The following is an 18538-nucleotide window of genomic DNA, read 5'->3' as shown; positions in this document are numbered from 1 at the left end:
GCTAATGCACACTCACATATTTACATACGTACTGTGCTCAAATTCTCTTGAGGTCACACTCATCTTTGCACTTCACCTCCATTACACAAACACAATATTGTAATGGTTTTATGCACAGGCTTCTAGCCAATAGAATATATTTTGCTACATGGCAGTTTTTAGGACACAGTTGTGAGATCTGAGAGAAGCCATCTAACTTAGATGAACTGAAGGCTGTTTAAGTGTTAAAACCTGGGGTCTGTGACCTTCATTTCTTCTGCAAAAGCTGGTGACCTCAAAAATATCTTTAAATAATACTAGGTAGTGCATTATCTGCACTTCTTATACTTTAACTAGCTGTCAGTGATGTGTTGTCCGTAGTAGTAGCGAGCTACCTGACATCTCTGAACTTGGGTGATAGCAAGTAAGTAAAGTAAAAAATAGAAATTACTTTGTTATTTTTAAAACTACATTTAGAATTTTAATGCCTTCATATGTTAATGATTTTAGATTTAGGGTTGTGCATTTGAGCAGTCCAAAAATAAATGGTCAGTGGACCAGTCAAATGTTCGTCAAAAATATTTTAAAGCACTGATTAATTAGAACAGTAAAAAATAAACAAAAAGCAAGACTTTTTATTGTCACACTCCCAGGCCCCCCCTCCCCCCCGGGGATTCCTGGGAAGGCAGATCAGCAGTGCATGTTGCTAATGCTGTTGCAAGCATCACAAAGCATTTTGGGGCGAGTCAAAGTTGTGAGTGTGAAGTGGAAGATTCCTTTGCAGGCTGCGAGAGGCCAGAGGGGGAGGGAGGAAGAGAGCAGAGAACGGGTTAACTCAATACTTCAGCTAGCTCAGTCCGAAGATAAGACGCTGGCCCCGGTCCAAGGTCATAGGCTTGACAAGAAGTCGGCAGCTGCATTCACATTTTACCCAACCTCCCCCCCCCCCCCGTCATGAGAAGAGGAGAACTAGGTGGAGCAGGGCTGCAGAGATTACAGTGAAAAAAGAATGAGACGGCAAAGGCCAATGGGGGGAAGGGGGTGTTTTGGGAAAGCCGAGGAGGCCACAGTGAGTCGGGTTGAACTGGTACAAAGAGCACGGGGGACAGAGGTCGCTGAACAAAATGCCCCCAAAAGAACCTAGGACTTAAACTCCCTTCTGAGAGCTGAGGGAAATCAGAGATCAACAGAGGACCCTGGACGACCTGTGCGCACAGGACAGAACTCCCGTCCACACCCCTTCTCTTCTTCTTACATTACATCCAGGCCTGGCCAGCCTCGGGTAGTGCGTGTGTGAGTATGAAAGTGGGTTAGGGCTTGGGGCACTAACGCTTTCTTCCTTCCCTCTGAGTGATGTGGGGAACCCTCTCCCTCCCCCAGCACTCTCTGCTGTTATTTTATTATTTTATCAATAAAGCTTTAAAACTCAGTTACGTGGTGTGCTCCATCATCTCCTCCCTAAAGATCCTGCGGCCTCAGCCTGGTCACCTGACGCCCTAGGCAGATTGGTAACAGAAATCTGTCACATTATGGCCTCCAACAGGCTTAGTCTTAGATGTTTATGCCTAATTACAAAAAACAAATTACTTAACTGAGTTATTTTAACTCAGAAAAATGTGAAAAACAATGAAATGAAGTTCTAAAAAATGAAAGACTAGCACCAGGATGCAATAAAAAAGGGTAGGCCATTGCCTACATTGAGGAATTCTTGCTGGAATATTTGACCATGATCAAATAATAGGCAGTTATCTGACATTATTTAACTGGTCAATTAACTGGCTTTCCAAGGCTATTTAAGTCTTAAATGGTTTTATTTTTAAAATTTATTTTACACTTGTAACTTGTATTATGCAATTGTTAATGCCATTTTAATGCTAATATCGCTGCAGCCACTCAGAATTTGAGCTCTAGATCAGGTGTTCTCACGCTTTTTCTATCTGAGGCCCCCCCCCAATATGCTATAAAAATTCCACAGCCTACCTGTGCCATAACTGTTGTTCTGTATATAAAATCCAGGGCCAGCATTAGGGGGTATGAAGCAGGGAAATTGTCTGTGGCCACGGGCTGCAAGAGGCCCCATGTTGCAGGAGGCCCCATGAAGCTAAGTTGCTTGCGCTTGTGGTTGGGCTTCAGCCCTGCTGCGATGGGGCTCCGGCTTCAGCTTTCTGCCCTGGGCCCCACTGAGTCTAATGCTGACCCTGCTTGATGGACTCCCTGAAACCTGTTCACAGCCCCTGAAGGGGCCCCAGACCCTCAATTGAGAACTGCTGCTCTAGATCAGCAGATACTGAACACGAAAAGAAAAGTGGTCGCACAGATATCAGTATTAAAATTGCATTTTAATTTCTGGACAATAACACATTTTCATTAGAATAAGGTGACTTTCACATTATAAAATGTGAAATTAAGTTTTCTGATGTTTCTGAAGAAGCATTTGTAGCTTCTGGCAACATACTCCCCTCCACAAATGGTGCAAAAGTACACAGAAAATTCTACAAAATTCATCTTCTGGAACTCATTGTGCTCAAAGAAATTGAGTGGAGGGATTGGAAGCGAGGAAAGGAAATGATCCTAGAAATGCTATGGGGAAAGCAGTCTCAATCTGGAGCAGCCAAAGATGAAGGTTAGCTTCTTGGGGGTCCTCAGCTTTTCCCTCTTCTTAGCAAGTTTCTGTGTGAGCCACACTACTATTGACTGTCCCCCATCTCTTATGCCTGTGCTGTAATACAGTTTGGAGTCAAAGATACTTAATTCTAATCTGACCAGAATTAACTGTTGCAATGAATTTCGTAATGCTTGATGGGAGCATGGATCACAGTCACTGCACTGGATTTGTACCCCTGTGACATTCTTCTTTCAGCTGAACCATAGATCCCTGGTGGTCTAGATGGGCTTTCATTGGTTCGCAAAGGGGTGGCAATATGCCAGGGAGACTCTGCTCCCCCAGTGCCGTTAAGTTTTGAGGTGTTCCTTTACCCTTTTCTTCTTCCTTGATGTTGAACAGCAGGAAACATGGAGCCCTTAATTTGAGTCTGCTGCAGAAGGACAGAATGGATGACATTTCTCTTTCCAAAGTTCAGTCAAAGCTGATTCACATCAATAATCTAGAACCTTAGATTTTTTTTTTTTTTTAAATAATCATATTTACCTTGTTTTCTTCAGACTTGGGGAACGCCAACAATATAGCTTGAATAGAACTTGCAGGCCTGTGCAGAAATTTGTCTTTTCCATTATTTTGTTACGAGCTAGTGAAAAAGATGAAAGAATGCTGCAAGGAGCAACACTGTAGTGTCAACTGTACAAATACATTTAGTCTGTCTTTAGGACTACCGTCTTTGCAGCAAATACACTGTGCTGTGATCTCTAAATTATTATTATTATTTGTGAGAATGAAGCACTTACTTCAAAAATACATTTTCTGCAAACACCCCAGCCATAAAAAAAAGTGAGAAAAAAAGATTTACAAAAGCTTTCATTCGGCAGACTGCCATAGTGCTATTTTTTATAGTAATAGTAATGGCTGAGCTAACCTTATAAACAAGTGAAAGGGGAGACAGAAAATGAACAGAGAAGCTAAAGTTACATTTTTCCTTGGGCTGCATTTATGTTACCTCTACAAGCAGTGACAATCAAATATGAAAGGGAATAAATGGAACAGGAAATAATTTAGAGCCATTACACTTAAAGTGACTTCAAAGGTAGCCAGAAGTTTAATCTGATGAAAAGAACATCATATGAAATAGTTGATAACAAAAATGACTTGACTCTCTTACTCGTTTTTAAAATGTTCAAGAAAAAAGAAACTACTCCTGCAACTGCAACAGTTGCTTTTGTTTTCATGTGCACTTTCCAGGATTGGATAGTTCATATTAAAAGCCAGTACACCATATGTAAGCACGTCCACTCCATATATTGATCCTTCTCAATTCACACAAAGTACCTGCTCACATACTCTCACCTTGTATTCACATTTGATACAATGAAAATGTAGTGTAATCCCATAAACAACTGTTGCACAGTCACTGTTGTGGTAACTTGCTGTATGTCTTGCCCCTAATGCAAAATAAACAGATTATCAAGATTATATGGCTCATGTAGTCTGGACAACTTTTTAAAAAAATAGCTGCTTCAAATAAGTGTGAAGCTACAGACTAGTCCTCAGTGTGGACTGTTACCTTTTGTTTGTTTGAAAAGCCAGTGATTCTAATTTAACAAAGTTATGACTATTTGAAAATTGCTTAATGAAACTACAACACAGAAAATTTCCTTAAGGTTCCAGGTAAATATAGACATGCCCTGATTCAGTAAAGCACTTAAGCACATGCTTATGTCCCATTTGCTTTAATGACATAAGCAACTTTTGTCCTGAATGGGGATGTTTCTTGCTTGGAGGGGCATGATCATGCAACTAGTGAATTGTGTACTGGTTGGTTCAAGAACTCACTAGTTCTGCTGGAAGATTTTTTCCTTGACTAACTCCAGTAATTTAAATGCAAGAGACTGCATTAATGTGATGTGAAGATTGCAAAGCTAAAATAAAAAAGTCAGGAAACTCAAAAGTTAAGCTTTGAACAAGTTTTAATTCAACTGCATAGCCTATATGTGCTGTTGTCCAGCTATACCGAAAGACGGACAGGAGACATTTGATGTGGATTTAATTAGGCTGCAACTTTATTATTAGATGTGTGGGACTACCTGGCGGATAAAAAACTGTACAGTCCAGGTAACCCCATGTTCATTCCATAATTACCTGGTGTGCTTCTGCCAGCTCCCCCTCTTTTTCCATTCAGATCCACCCAGTCAATCCATTGCTGGGATTTTAGCATCTACTCCCTCTTGTAGGAGGCTTAAGGTGGGCTATAAGAAAAGGGGGTTGGCTCCTGCCATGTCAGTCTTAGGAGTCCCCCCCCCTTTTCTTTTTAAATCCTTTTCTAAGCCATTTATCTGGTCACTGTATACCTTGCCTGTGGAGTACCTGCACTGGATATCCGCCCCACACTTAAATAATGAGTTGTGACATACAGCCTACTGCCCTTCATGCCATGCATGAAAAAAGCACTTCCTGAACCCAATGCAGGGAAGGCGAAAAAACCCCAAATCCACCTATGCCAATCTGGTGGTAAGGGAAAAATTCCTTTCAAGCCTGCCATAAAAAGCGGTGGCTAGCGCACTGCCCACAGGAGGTCTTGACCAAACCTGGTATTTCAACACCTAAAGGGGAGGGAGGGTAGGTGCTGCCTCCGCCTGTTCCGTGTAAAAGGGGGCTTCGCACAGAGGGCTGCCCCTTTTAAACCCTTTTGCCCATCCAGTTTGCAGAGGATGAGTCAGCGTTGTCATGCTGGTCCCTTGTTCCCTGTTGCAGCAGTTTTCCTCTCTCCTCCCAGCCATAAAACACTGTTCCCTTCATTTGGTCATTTTCTCTTCCAGTTTTCCTAGTTACATGTATAGCTTGGATCAGTTGTTACTAATTGTCATAAATGTGTATGCTTCAAGGTACTTTTTTATCAGTGCATTCAAGTTAATGTTCTTCTTAGAGCCTTAACTTTTCCATTTACTAACACTATGATTTTTGACTGTGCAGCTTTGATCAATATAGATCTTTGCATTTAGGGGAAGATTTTCAGAGGCACAAAAGGGAATTATGACTTACTGAGATATCCCTTTCATATGATATACCGATACTGAAGACATTCAAGGAAAGCAAAATTGTTTGGTGCATAGGTTCTGGAATTAGGGGTGTGGCAGCACTCCCTAATTTGAAATGGTTTCCATCATATACAAGGTTTACAGTTTGGTTCAATGGCCCTCAGCACCCCACCTATACAAATTGTTCCAGCACCCCCGGTTTGGTGCTGAACTTTTCACGCAGCTGAAAAACTCCTCTTTAATTCTTAAAAGTACTGATATTTAAAGAGATATGTCTGCTGGAAAAATGTTGCATATGTAATGTTGAAAATGTTTGGAAGATGAATATCATGAAATACTTTGCATTTTAATTTCTGGATATTTGTTGCAGCTATGAGTTTGTGAAATACCTTAGACAATACATATGTAGCACCCTGGGCTCTGTGATTGAAGAAGAAACAGAAAAATGTACCTCTGCTCAAAATCAGGGTGAAGGATCTGGTTATGACACTCTTGTCCAACATGTTACTAAGAAGACTCGTGAATCAAAAGAGTGAGTATGTGCACAGGATACATATAAAATTCCATTTTTAAAAATATGCAGTTGGCAGGATTGTCTGGCCCAACTTATTCTTTTTTCCTTTCATATCTTAATTGGAATATTTATGGATGAAGGTACTTTGGTTCTAAAATCTATTTCTTTTTTGTCATTTATAACTTTCCTAACAGATTGCCTTTTGGGTTGAAATTCCCCATGATTATCTTATCTTGGAAATGAAAGTATATTTCTATCTAGGAAAGTTTGAAGACAATCCACTGAACTATTTAAGATTTCTGACTTTGTAGGGTAGGGGGTTATTTAGGATTTTGGTGGCACTTAAACTCAAATAGCTGTATTTTAAATTTTAGACTTGATTTACAAATAGTCCTATGAGAGAAATGAGGTGTTTGTCAAATATAAATGTGTGTATCTGAGAAATAATTTGTTCATGCACAATTTTTTAATTTCCTTATAGATTTAAGTGGGCATAGAACATGATTATCTAGATATACATATGTTGAAAGCTGTAATTCAACTAAAGTGGGTTAGTTGAGCTTCTTTTAAATCCTGTCTGCGTACAAATTCTCTGGTCTATGTTACACATCAGAACCATATTTATAATCATATTAGGGGACGTGTGAGTTGTAGCCAGTTTCCTGAGATAGTTAGTGGTTTATTTAGTGAAGGCATGACCTAAATGGAAAGCCCATGTATATGCCAGATAATTCGTACAACCTGGTTAGCCATCCCTTCTTTGCAGATTCTCTTGATTTCCCTCCCTTCCCATAGACTTTAAAATGGCATTGGAAGGAACCCTTTAGGACTGGAGGCCTTTCTAATGAGCCTTTGTGGTGCAAATTTCAAATTTGTGTAAGATACAGTCGTTACGATTCATTAGAGCAGAGGTTCTCAAACTGTGGTCTGCAACCTCCATTCAGGTGGTCCGCGGATAGTTCCCTCTAAGTTGTGCACCTGGGCGGCCGCACACAAAAGAATGAAGGGCCACTCACCTAATTAGTGGAGCCGCTCAGGCGTGGCTTCACTAATTAGGTGCCTGGACCCTGGAGAAGACGCACATGTAAAGTGAGGTGGTGGCCTTGGGGGGAATAGGGCGTACCTGGGAGAGGGCAGTAGGGTGAGAAGAGGGGGTGGGGGGAATTTGGGACCTGCAGGGTTGTGGCGGCCAGAGAAAGAGGTGACTTTCCCCAGCTCCAGGGCTGTGGTTGCCAGGGAGAGACGGCCCTCCTTCGCAGCATCAGCTCTGTGGCTGCTGCAGCAGGGGAGACCCTCCCCTCCTTCTCAACCCCAGCTTGGGGGCTTCTGCGGTGGGGGAGAGAGGGAGAGACCCTCCCCACCCTTCCAAGCTCCAGCTTGGGGGCTGCCATGGTGCGGGAGATCCCCTCCTTCCCAGTTCCAGCTTGGAGGCTGTTGCGATGTGCAGGAGAGGGCAAATCCATCGCATTAGAAAGTTAAGACTACTGATATTAAAATATGAGTTGTGTGCTTTTATTTGTAGAAGAAAAAAAGTTAATTATTAAGTTTTTTTAATAAAGCGCTTTTATCCAAAGAACTTTACAATAGTTAGCTAACGGTACAAACAACATTTGGAAAGATCATTAAGTGGTCCGCTGAGACCCTCAGCAATTTTCAAGTGGTCCATCGAAAAAAAAGTTTGAGAACTACTGAATTAGAACATTGGTGAGTAGTGATACAAAATGGCTTTTAGTGTATGGAATTGTATTTCCAGAAGTCCTGGTGAAACTATGCAACTTTAATCCATGTGTAGTCATCCTTGGAGTTTCTGTTTCAAAGCAGGTGAAATAACAAACTGGAAAAAAAAGGCAATTTATCTGTAGCTTGGGCATTCAGTGCAAAGTTAAAATCTAGTTGAGTACTGATGAATCTTGATATTTCAAACAACCTACTTGCCTTGAATCTTGAAATTGAGAAACACTTTGTCACAGCGACTGTGATTCCAAAATTTACTGGTTGTGTTAGGACTTGAATCCTTGCCTCATCACGATTCCATATGCTGGCCTCTCTCTAAAAAGTGATCTGCAAATCATAAAAAAAGTTTAAAAAATTCTTTATTACTACTTTATGATGTATAAAGCTGTTCCAACACTTAAAGAAACTCAACAACAAATAAGCCCGTCTTTTTTCTGCTTGTTTTTGTTACATCAGATCCTTGCTTTCCTTTTTTTGCCGGAGGACCTAGACTAGGTCTTGGGGAACAAGAACAATGTTGTTACACAAGGCTCTATGAATAGTGATGTTTCACTGAAATCTCCCTCTTCTCCAGCCCAAACTCAGGGGAGAGGGAATATTGAATCTCAATTTACAATATCACTATGCTTGAAAGCCAACGAAGAAGGGAAAGTGAGAAATGTTGAAAAACAGAAATTACTATTTTCAGTTTTTGAGGTCGTGTTTATACAACATGAACAGAAAAACACCTTCTATTTGTTTCACAATTTACCTTTAGTGAACAAAACAATGTGTCTTTATATTATCTAAGGCAGATAAAATGATTTTTGTGTATACTCATTTGTTGCACAGTATAAACTTAATCTCTGTTTGTTGTGTTATGAATAGAAAGTGATTTTGTTACCAAAACCATTTCTTTTAAGTTCTCAGTTCAGTAGGAAGTGAAAACAATCAAAGTTTGTTTTTGTGTTAATAGAAATTCATTTTAAATGTTTCACATCTAGAAGGAAACAAAACAATTGAAGTTTTAAACTATGCTTAAATAGTGTCTTGTACATGTCACCTGTTCCAAAATTTGTTACATTATGACTGCAAGAAAATCAGTGCTCTGATAATCTTCTGTTTGGGTCTCACAGTCTAGTAGGTTTCAGAGTAGCAGCTGTGTTAGTCTGTATTTGCAAAAAGAACAGGAGTACTTGTGGCACCTTAGAGACTAAGAGATTTTTTTGAGCATAAGCTTTCGTGAGCTACAGCTCACTTTTTGGTCTCTAAGGTGCCACAAGTACTCTTTTTTTTTTTTTTTTTTTTACAGTCCAGTAGGTATGATTTCAAGACTATCGTAGCCCCTGTTGTGGATAACTATAATCTTCCTGTTATTAGCTGGATATATAATTATTTAAGTGGATGGGGGTCTGTCTTGGGAATTAGACCTTTTGATTATGAGCTATAGATTTAATGATAATATTTCTGAAATAATTTTGGTAATATATGGGTAGGTCATACTACAAGAAGAAGTTAGACGTGTTATTGCAGGATAAAATCCTTGCATGAGCAAATTCATTAATTAGTGCCTAATTGTTATTCACAAATTACTTTAGAAACACAAAGCAAAATTAGGGTGACCAGATAGCAAGTGTAAAAAATTAAGGGGGGTGGGGAGTAATAGGTGCCTATATAAGAAAAAGCCCTCAAAATTGGGATTGTCCATGTAAAATCGGGACATCTTGTCACTCTAAGCAAAAATATCTTTTATAAGTCAATCATTTATATTTAGAGACTATAAATCAGTTCTTAACCAACCACTGTGGGCTTTCCTTTTGGCACTAAATATAATTATTTGTGGGACATGCTTTTGAACTAAGCTTTTGAACTTCATACGTGTAAAGTTACCCATGTGTCTAAGACTTGCAGGATCTGGGCTTTAGGGCTTGATCCTACGCTCACTGAAGTCAATGGCAAAGCTCCCATTGACTTTAATTGTGCAGGATCAGGGCCCAGGGCCTACCTGAGCAGTTGCAATGCCAGCTTTGTTCTTTAATGTGAAGTCTGAGTTTCTTTAGTTGTTTCTCCCTCAAAAGATATACTAGCTTACATTAGCATAATACCAGTGGGAGTAGTTTAATGCTTTAAGCATTAAGTTTGAAATACCCAAACTCCCTGAATTCCTAGGTTCAAAACCCAGCAGCATTAACTCAGTTCTTTTGGGCTTTTCTGCATAAAGACTTCGTGCACAGCAAGCCAGGATGTAAATCTATAGTGCACTAGCTTCTCATGCACTAACTTGCCAGGTGGCTTGTCAAAGTGCACTATGGAACTTTTAGTGCATGGTAGCAGGGTTCACATGGTGACTTGGTGCACAGCAAGCCATGGTATGAATGTGCCATTCACTAAGTCTCTGGGTAGTCAAGCTCTTTATCATTTTGAGGTGTATATAAACGTAGTGTAGTTTACTGTCTGTGGGTCTTTGGGCAAACTTTAAATACACAAGCTATGCCTGCTGTGTAGAGGCACCAAAGATCTCAATGACTCTGTTTATTTTCTTCATACAAATGCTTGACCAAAGTTGCTCCTTGCCCAGTGTTGTGCAGCATGCAAATTTTGCACTGGGCAGCTGCCCTGCATCTCAAATATGGCTGCATTTTAGAGGTGTTGAACATATATAGTCTGTGAAGTGTCTTGACCTCCTTCAGAATGAAAACCACTATTATACATGTAAAATTTAACATTATTGCATAGTTCTCTTTTACAGATCAAGTTTTGTTTTCATGTATGTACATATTGACTTCACAAAGATCTGGCAATTGACTATTTTTCTCCATCTCTATTTTGTTTCTTGAATGGAGGGGATTTATTAAACACTAATTTTGGTCATTACAGAAATGGATTTGAATTGGTATTGGGGCCACACAGCTTACTGGAAGAGAGACTCGATAATGATGTGCATTTTATTTAAATTTGCTCCCCCACATGAACTATTTTTATGACTATCTGGTTTCATGACAGGAATTCTCATAAGTATATATTTCAGTATCCATCGGTCAACAGTTCAACCTTGGATCACATTCTACTTTGGAACCCCGTGACTAAACTCGTCTGGGATGTACAGGTATTTAGGAATACTGATCTTGCTCTGGAATCTGATCATTGACTCCTAATAGGAGAAATGATGTTGTGCTTTAGTACCTACCGCATCAAAATGCTTCAGTGTTGATAAGCTTCATGTTGAAGCTATCACAAACAATTATGTGGTGGCGATTTCCAATAAATATTCTATCTTGGATGACTAGTTGTCTACCGCAGAGGAAGAGTGGACTTTATTTTGGGAATCTGATACAGAGATCACTGGAGAACAGCTAGAATTAAGGAGTATGAAAAAGCAACGTAGGATTACAGATGATAACATCAAATTATGGGGAAAAAAGAGAAGTGCAGTGTTGAATGGGTGCAATAGAAGTTGAGGCAAGTTAATGAAGAAAAGGAGGAAATGGACAATAGAGGAGAAGAAATGTGTTGATCAAGTAGTTAAGAGGGTCCATCAAAATGACCATAGTCAATGGTGGAATAGTATGGCACAGCACATTGAGGAAGCCTCTGAGAGACATGACCAGAAATGCATATTTGAGATTTTGAATGTCATAATAAGACATCCATTCTCATGACTTCCACCAATTAAGGACAAAAATGGAAAATATTGCCAGGATATAGATGCACAATTTAAGCGTTGGTATGAGCATTTTTGAGAATTAATGAAGAGATACCTATCAAGATGTAAACTACAATTTAATCCAAAAATGAGCTCAGTAGAAAATATGCCAGTGACATTGGAGGAAGTGATACCTGTGGTCGAACAGTTATCAAATGATAATGTACCTGACCTGGGTAACATTTCAGAAGAACTGCTTAAGAGTGGCTGTCCGGGTTTAGTTCACTGGCTTCGTAGAGTTGTCTTAAAAGTTTGGGAAACCAGTCACATTCCAGAAGATTGGAAAAGGTGCTGCATCATGCCTCCCCCTGGGTTCCTGGGTTAGTGGTTCTGTTGTGTGGTATGTGGTTGCTGGTGAGTATTTGCTTCAGGTTGGGGGGCTGTCTATTACAGACTAGTTTTCAGTAGAATCAGGAATAGGCCAGAGATACATTCTCTCTCCTGCATAATTTGATGTTCTAATAGACATTCTGATGACAAAGCTGAAGGAGGCCAAAATAGGTGGTGTGAAATTTAAAGATTCATTTTTAAAGGATCTTGAGTATGCAGTTGCCTTGTTTGGAGAGACTACTGAGCAACTACATCTAATGCTGGAAAAGCTGTGAAGAATTGTAGAATCAATGGAACTTAAGATCAATGATGATAAAACTGAAGTTATGCACTCTGCCTATAAAATGTCTTGCCAACACTGCAGGCAAATGATGGTAATCACAACAAATGAGTGAATAGTTTTATCTATTTGAATATTTGGTTGACAGCAAGTGGTTATAAAACTGAAGTCACATGTTGGATTGGTTTTATGTCAGTGGTGTTTCAGCATCTTCAAAGCCTGTCTTGGGGCAGCAGGATTTCTGTGACAACAAAGATACAAGTGTTTAATGCCGTTGTATTAATGACAAATGTGATGGGTATGACTCTCCATGGTGTCATCACCTGCTGGCCATCTTGGAGATTCGCTCCATCTGTCGGTATGCCTTTTGAGGGTGCCTCGCCCCCATCACATCTGCTCTTGGACCCATATTACTCCAAGGACCGCAGCATCCTCTTCACGATACAGCCCTCTGGCCGTCACAATCTGTGCTTCTCCCTTCCAGGGGCCCTGCAGTCAACTGTCCGGCCACTTCCCCCAGTGGCAACTGCAGTCAACTGTTTCTCCACTGGCCCAGTGACGATGGGGAGGCGGGGGGGCCTGAAGTGAGCTGCAGCTCACAAAAGCTTATGCTCAAATAAATTTGTTAGTCTCTAAGGTGCCACAAGTCCTCCTTTTCTTTTTGTGGATACAGACTAACATGGCTCCTACTCTGAAACCAGAAGTTACAGTGTATTCTTAACCCCCATCTAGTTTGATTTTTGTCACAGACAATCCTGGTAAGTTGCAGATTGTACCAGCTGAGAACAAGACAACGGTAATGGTGGGGTCATGCCAAACATACAGAAGAGGGTACGGTTCTAAAGAAGGTTTATGGAATTTAGGTAAAAGGAAGCAGAACAGGAGGTTAACAACAAATAAGGTTGGAAGATGAAACTGAGGAATTTAAGAAGCCTAAATCTTCTGGTACTGATTCTTGATGAAGGAAGAAGACTTGCAAGAGAATATTTGAGGTCGAAGTTCATTCTGCGCAACACCATGGCTAGTTACATTATAGCCATGTGGATCTCCTGTTTATTAAACATTATACATTTTAGATGAACTTGGTTATTAAGATCTTGAATCTGAGGGCTACTCTGTCCATGCATTCTGTACTGCTGCTTCTGCAGAGGACTTTTGTGGAAGAAAAAACCTTAATTAAACTTGCGGAGAAAGAAACGGTAATGAGGATCAGATTTGGTTTCTTGTATTTTGCTAGGGCCGTATTCTGCTGTTGGCTTGCACATTATTCCTATTGAAGGACATCTGCGTGCAGAGTACAGATTAGTGACAAAACTGGGAATGCAGGTCCCTATGTTGTTTGTTATAAATCTTAGTATTGTTATTTGAATAGTTGTAGGAGAGCCATAAAATTTAAAAGCTTTTTGGTTTATTTTTAAAATGTATATATCTGTAGTTTTTAAGTTTGCATGCACAATTACTTGGGATCTGTATAGTGTTTTTTATTTATTTTAAAACCTTTTTAGTTCACTGAGTAAATTGAGTGAAATGTAAATGTAATGGCATGCCTTATTCCATTTAATTTAATTAGTGATTTTTATGTTTAGTATTAACATAACCTTGACTTCGAAGGTACAGAGAAATGATGCATTCCTTGAAGAATGTCATGATGGTGGTGGTGGAATCTCTGATTAACAAATTTGAAGAAGATCAGATGCGTAATAAGGAGATGCATAGGAAAACCAAGAAAGAGCAACATAGTGCTTACTATACAGACAACTGCTCTGATAGTGACTCATCATTCAATCGGGTATGATATTACGATCTGGACCTGTATTGTGAAATAAGTAAGAAACTTATACTTGTAGTAGAAAGAGAGCCTGAGACATGAGCCTTTGTATCAGAGGCCTGGTATGAGGCAGGACCTGCTCACAGAATCTGGCAAGAACAGGGCTAATATTGCAGAAATACATATTCTAAAGACGTGCTAGTCACAGAGTACTCACTCAAACACATCCTGATATTAAGTGGTACCAGTACCAGAACATCAAAATATCGAGAATGGTACAGAAACATTCCCCAAGGATAACAGGAACACACTGACCCCTCTTAAAAGATATGGTCAGGATGACAGTACAGAAGTTAAATGTTTTAATCAAACCAACATGTACAAAGTGATGGATGATAACTAGCCACGTCAGGGGGCAGTAACTAACTATGTCAGAGGGGCAGTATTAGTTTGCTTGTATTGGGGTATGAATATATATCTCAGAGCGAGTATCATCGTCTAACCTAGGGAGGAACGGAAAGTCCCACTGTTCACTGAGCTGGTCCATTGTTATGGGTATACATCTATTAGTGATCCGGTAGAGTCTGCGGGATACTAGTACCGTACTTCATTGATAATAAACATGGCTGGGTGGCCTTCATCCCTTAAGGGATCTTGTGGTTATTGGGTGGTTCGCTCAAAGTCTGCCATGCCAGCTGTCTGTGCAGGGTTGGGGCAGCACTGCAAGGGAACACACACACACAGCCAAATATCTATCAACATCTAACCACACTTATGATCTTGATTAATTTGATGTTTATGGTTCTCCATTACAGTGGTGTCTAGTGATGTTATAATTAAGGATGAGATGGCACTTTCACTGTAAACTCCAGTTTTCAATTGATTATACCTTTTATCAAAAAGTTACCCTTTTGTCTGAATATCTTCACATATGGTCTGAACCTTGAAGTGATTTTTTTAAAGATGTTATCTGAAGAATCTTTTCAGTTGAGTAGTAGCAGAGTTGAATCATTTTTAAAAAATGAATGCAGAAGAATCTGGCTGCAGAATCTAAGCTAAGGGTAAATTCTTTCGCAGTTCTGTTGCCTTAGAGTAATGGAAAACATGGTTCCTTGCATTTACAATATCTGTGAGCATACAAGTGCGTGGACACATATAATCTGCAAAATATGTGCAAAGAATGTGAGAACAAGGTAAAGTTTACATAAACACAATATTCAGTTTAACTTTTTGCATTTTTACTGGAAGAACAGTAAAATACTATATATGTATTTCTTTTCCAACATGCAATACTATGCTATATTATTAACTGCATGCCACATTACCTAGCATTCTATAATAATTTTGTAATACAGAGGCAGAATGAAGAAGACAGAATCTTGTTACTGGAACTTCAAGTTTGCATTTTCTGAAATTTGGCCATTTAAAATCTCAACTTTAATGTTTCATTAAGATAAATGCTAACATCCTAATTGTTCAAAAATAAATTTTATATCCATAAAGTCTGATGATTTTAGTCATTAATGGTGCATTTTAATAGGATTTACTAAGTGAACGTTTTACATTGTGTGTTACAGAGTTATACATTCATGAATCAAGAACAATTACAGCTACTTGTGGAAAGGCTTGACCCTGCTCAGCCTAAGGAGGTAAGTCAAAAGAATATCTAAAATATCACTCATAAAAATGAAAACTTATGGTATATTTGAGAATATGGCACTTGTAGATAAACATGGGTGAAATCCTGGCTCCACTGAAATGAATGACAAAACTGTAAATGACTTCAGTGGGTCCATGATTTCATCCTATGGACTTCAGCTTTATAGTTACAATAATACAAATAATAATAACGATAGTTACAGTTGCAGCCATCATTCCATTTCTGGTGTTGTGGAAAACGAGTCACACTATCTCTTTTGGTTCAAACAGTCTGAGGTCCTTTTATTTTGAATACAAGCATGCAGGGAGAAGGAGACACAGATGGTAACACACAGGTGCCACCCCGGTCTCCTTTTGTCCTGCCCCTATAATACCAGTCTCCTTTTGTCCTGCCCCTATAATACCAATTTTTTACATTTCAGTAAATGATACATTTCCTTAATTTTTTTATCACTCAGGCATTGTTAATAAAGCTTATAAGGAGCCAAGGTAAACAGTTTTATAATTAGCATTGTGCTGATGCACTTTGTTATTATCAAGATCTGTGGTATGCTTGTGGCAGCGTTTTGTCTAGGGGCTTTTGCAGGTTTGGGGGGGTTGTACATGATAGACAGCTAGGGACTTGAGCGAGGGTGAAAGGTTGGCCTAGTTTGTTATCTGGGTCAAAATACCATGGCCCAGCATATGCTCTTAGCTTAAGCTAAGTCTTACAGGATGCAGGCCTGTAGGTCTCTTGCGTTACTGCTCTTGCCTATGCTGCATATAGTGCATAGGTCTTGTCACAAAGTGGGATAGGGTCAGGTCAACAATACTTTCCCCCACGCAGGGGTCGGCAACCTTTGGCATGCTGCCCATCAGGGTAATCTGCTGGCGGGCTGCGAGACATTTTGTTTACATTGACCGTCTGCAGGCGTGGCCCCCCACAGCTCCCAGTGGCCGCAGTTCGCTGTTTCTGGCCAATGGGAGCTGCGGGAAGCAGCGGCCAGCATGTCCCTGAAAGGTGTCTGGCAGTAAATTGCTTCATTTTTGTTGTTGTTTATTTTTTGCAATGCTATTACTCCAGGTTGTGGCATTTGATTAATAAAGTAAAGCAATGTAATGATCTCGTATAAATCTTGTATTTGATAAAATATATAATTGCCATAGGAGAGCAAAATAGTAATAGGAATCCACATAATCCTTAGATTAATTTAATTATGTATTTTAAAAAAATATATGCTTTTGTGTTGTCCTCACTGTTTTGTCCAAATTATCTTAACAGTCTACTAGCAGAAGAGGTATGAGTTTGTTTTTTGTTTTTGTTTTTGTTTTTTTAATTCTTGCTTTTTTGTGTCCTATCACTATGGACCGTTTCCCCTCAAAAATCACATTTTTAAGTATTTCATTGTAATGGTGCTATTAACAGCATTGTTTTGTTTATATTTCTTGATTATTTCAGGTGCGCCATGAAGCAATGCAGACATTATGTTCTGTGCCTCCCTCTGATGTACTTAACTGTGAGAGTTGGTCTAATTTGCGTAAACATCTGACAATTTCTCTCTCGGATCCTGATTCCAGTGTAAGCAAATGGTTTATATGTAGCAATCAGATGTTTATCCATACTAAACAGTTCACAGGAATAAACATGTACATTTGTGACATGGTAGTCCAGTGGTCTGGCAGGAGGTAACTAATTTGTATATTTATCAGTTAAATTGTTCTTGAGGTAAAACAGCTTACCAGGTTTCTCCAGCACTTGATTTAAAGGTGACTGGCACAGGATTCTGTAATAACTGGACTTGTTCCCTGTATTGATTTTTTTTATAATGTATGAAGAAGCCTAAATATTATTTTTGGTTTTTATAGATTTTTTTCTGATTATTTTGCCCTTAGAAATATCTGTGTTTTGCTAGAGGTCTCAGAGGATGTGTTTTTGTGTGTTCTCATAGTTTAATGGAAGGGGTGCGGGTGTTTGTATTGAATCTTTAACAAAGACCTCCTTTCTCCAATCTTATTTCATTAGTCATTGAAGTTAAACAGATACAGATCATTTTTTAAAAGTAAAAAGTAACACTTTTTAATTACTATGTCTGTCTAGTGTAGTGCACACTGCTTTATTCAGTAATTTCACTCCAGTATAGGCTGGAGGAGTGCCACAACTCTTAGAAGAGCTATTAGTGGGAGAAATTTTCAAAGGCATAAATTTGAGCAACATGCCCATCATCCATTGGCTTTTCGTGGGAATTTGGTGCCTAATTTCTTTAGGTCCTTGTGAAAATGTCAGCCTACATTAGTTTTAGGCAGTCAAATTAATTTCTGTGAAAACTAATCTACATGTTATAATATCAATCAGTTGGAGAGCGTACCATGCTTCCCATTCCGGTAGAATGTGGTACAAGCTGGGTCCAATTCTGATTATCTGAACCTGAAGATCATTGTTTAAGAGGCCATGACTTGGACTAGAGTGTGAAGAGATAAAGGACCTTAAAAAGTGAGACAGATTGGCAGAGATTACTGCAATTCACATCAGACCCGACAAATTATTCAGCATAGAGTTTACATATGTTTGTTGGAACCTCACAGGTATATAGTGCAGTATTTGCATTCAATTGCCATTTTTCCGACAAGCTTTATGCAGCCAGTTCAATTCACATTTAAATCAGTGGGTATATGACTGATATCCAAATATTGCTTTGTGTAGACTCATTTTGACGGGACTAATTTTAAAATGAATATACTAAGGATTTTTTTCTATTCAGAAGAGAACTTTATTATTTCTGTATTATAGTGCTGACTGTGGTATATTAAATTTGCACTTTAAAAGTTAAGTGCATGGAATGTTATTTAAGTTGTATCTTCTGCTTTGTTCTCTGCAATAGCATAAACATAAATTATATTTATCATTTTGTTAACAAGATTGCCGAACTACTATATAAAATGTGATGGTAATCTCTCACAGTAAAGCGG

General features: G+C 39.2%; 1 protein-coding gene across 13 annotated transcripts in view; it reads left to right on the top strand.

The window, feature by feature from the left end:
• The window catches only part of TBC1D32 (TBC1 domain family member 32), a 180188-nt gene that overhangs the window by 6831 nt on the left and 154819 nt on the right, over positions 1 to 18538 (top strand). For all 13 annotated transcript variants that reach the window (XR_012158036.1, XM_073337176.1, XM_073337184.1 and 10 more), the window contains exons 3-6: positions 5996 to 6157; positions 13777 to 13954; positions 15511 to 15582; positions 17031 to 17150. Coding sequence is in view for 12 of the 13 variants with exons in the window: in XM_073337176.1 (XP_073193277.1) it covers positions 5996 to 6157; positions 13777 to 13954; positions 15511 to 15582; positions 17031 to 17150 (532 nt within the window). In the remaining variant the exon portion in view is untranslated. The remainder of the gene's footprint in view (positions 1 to 5995; positions 6158 to 13776; positions 13955 to 15510; positions 15583 to 17030; positions 17151 to 18538) is intronic.

The sequence above is a fragment of the Lepidochelys kempii genome, chromosome 3, assembly GCF_965140265.1.
Source record: "Lepidochelys kempii isolate rLepKem1 chromosome 3, rLepKem1.hap2, whole genome shotgun sequence".
In the NCBI taxonomy this organism is placed as follows: domain Eukaryota; kingdom Metazoa; phylum Chordata; order Testudines; family Cheloniidae; genus Lepidochelys; species Lepidochelys kempii.
This window is presented reverse-complemented; position numbering and strand designations above follow the sequence as displayed.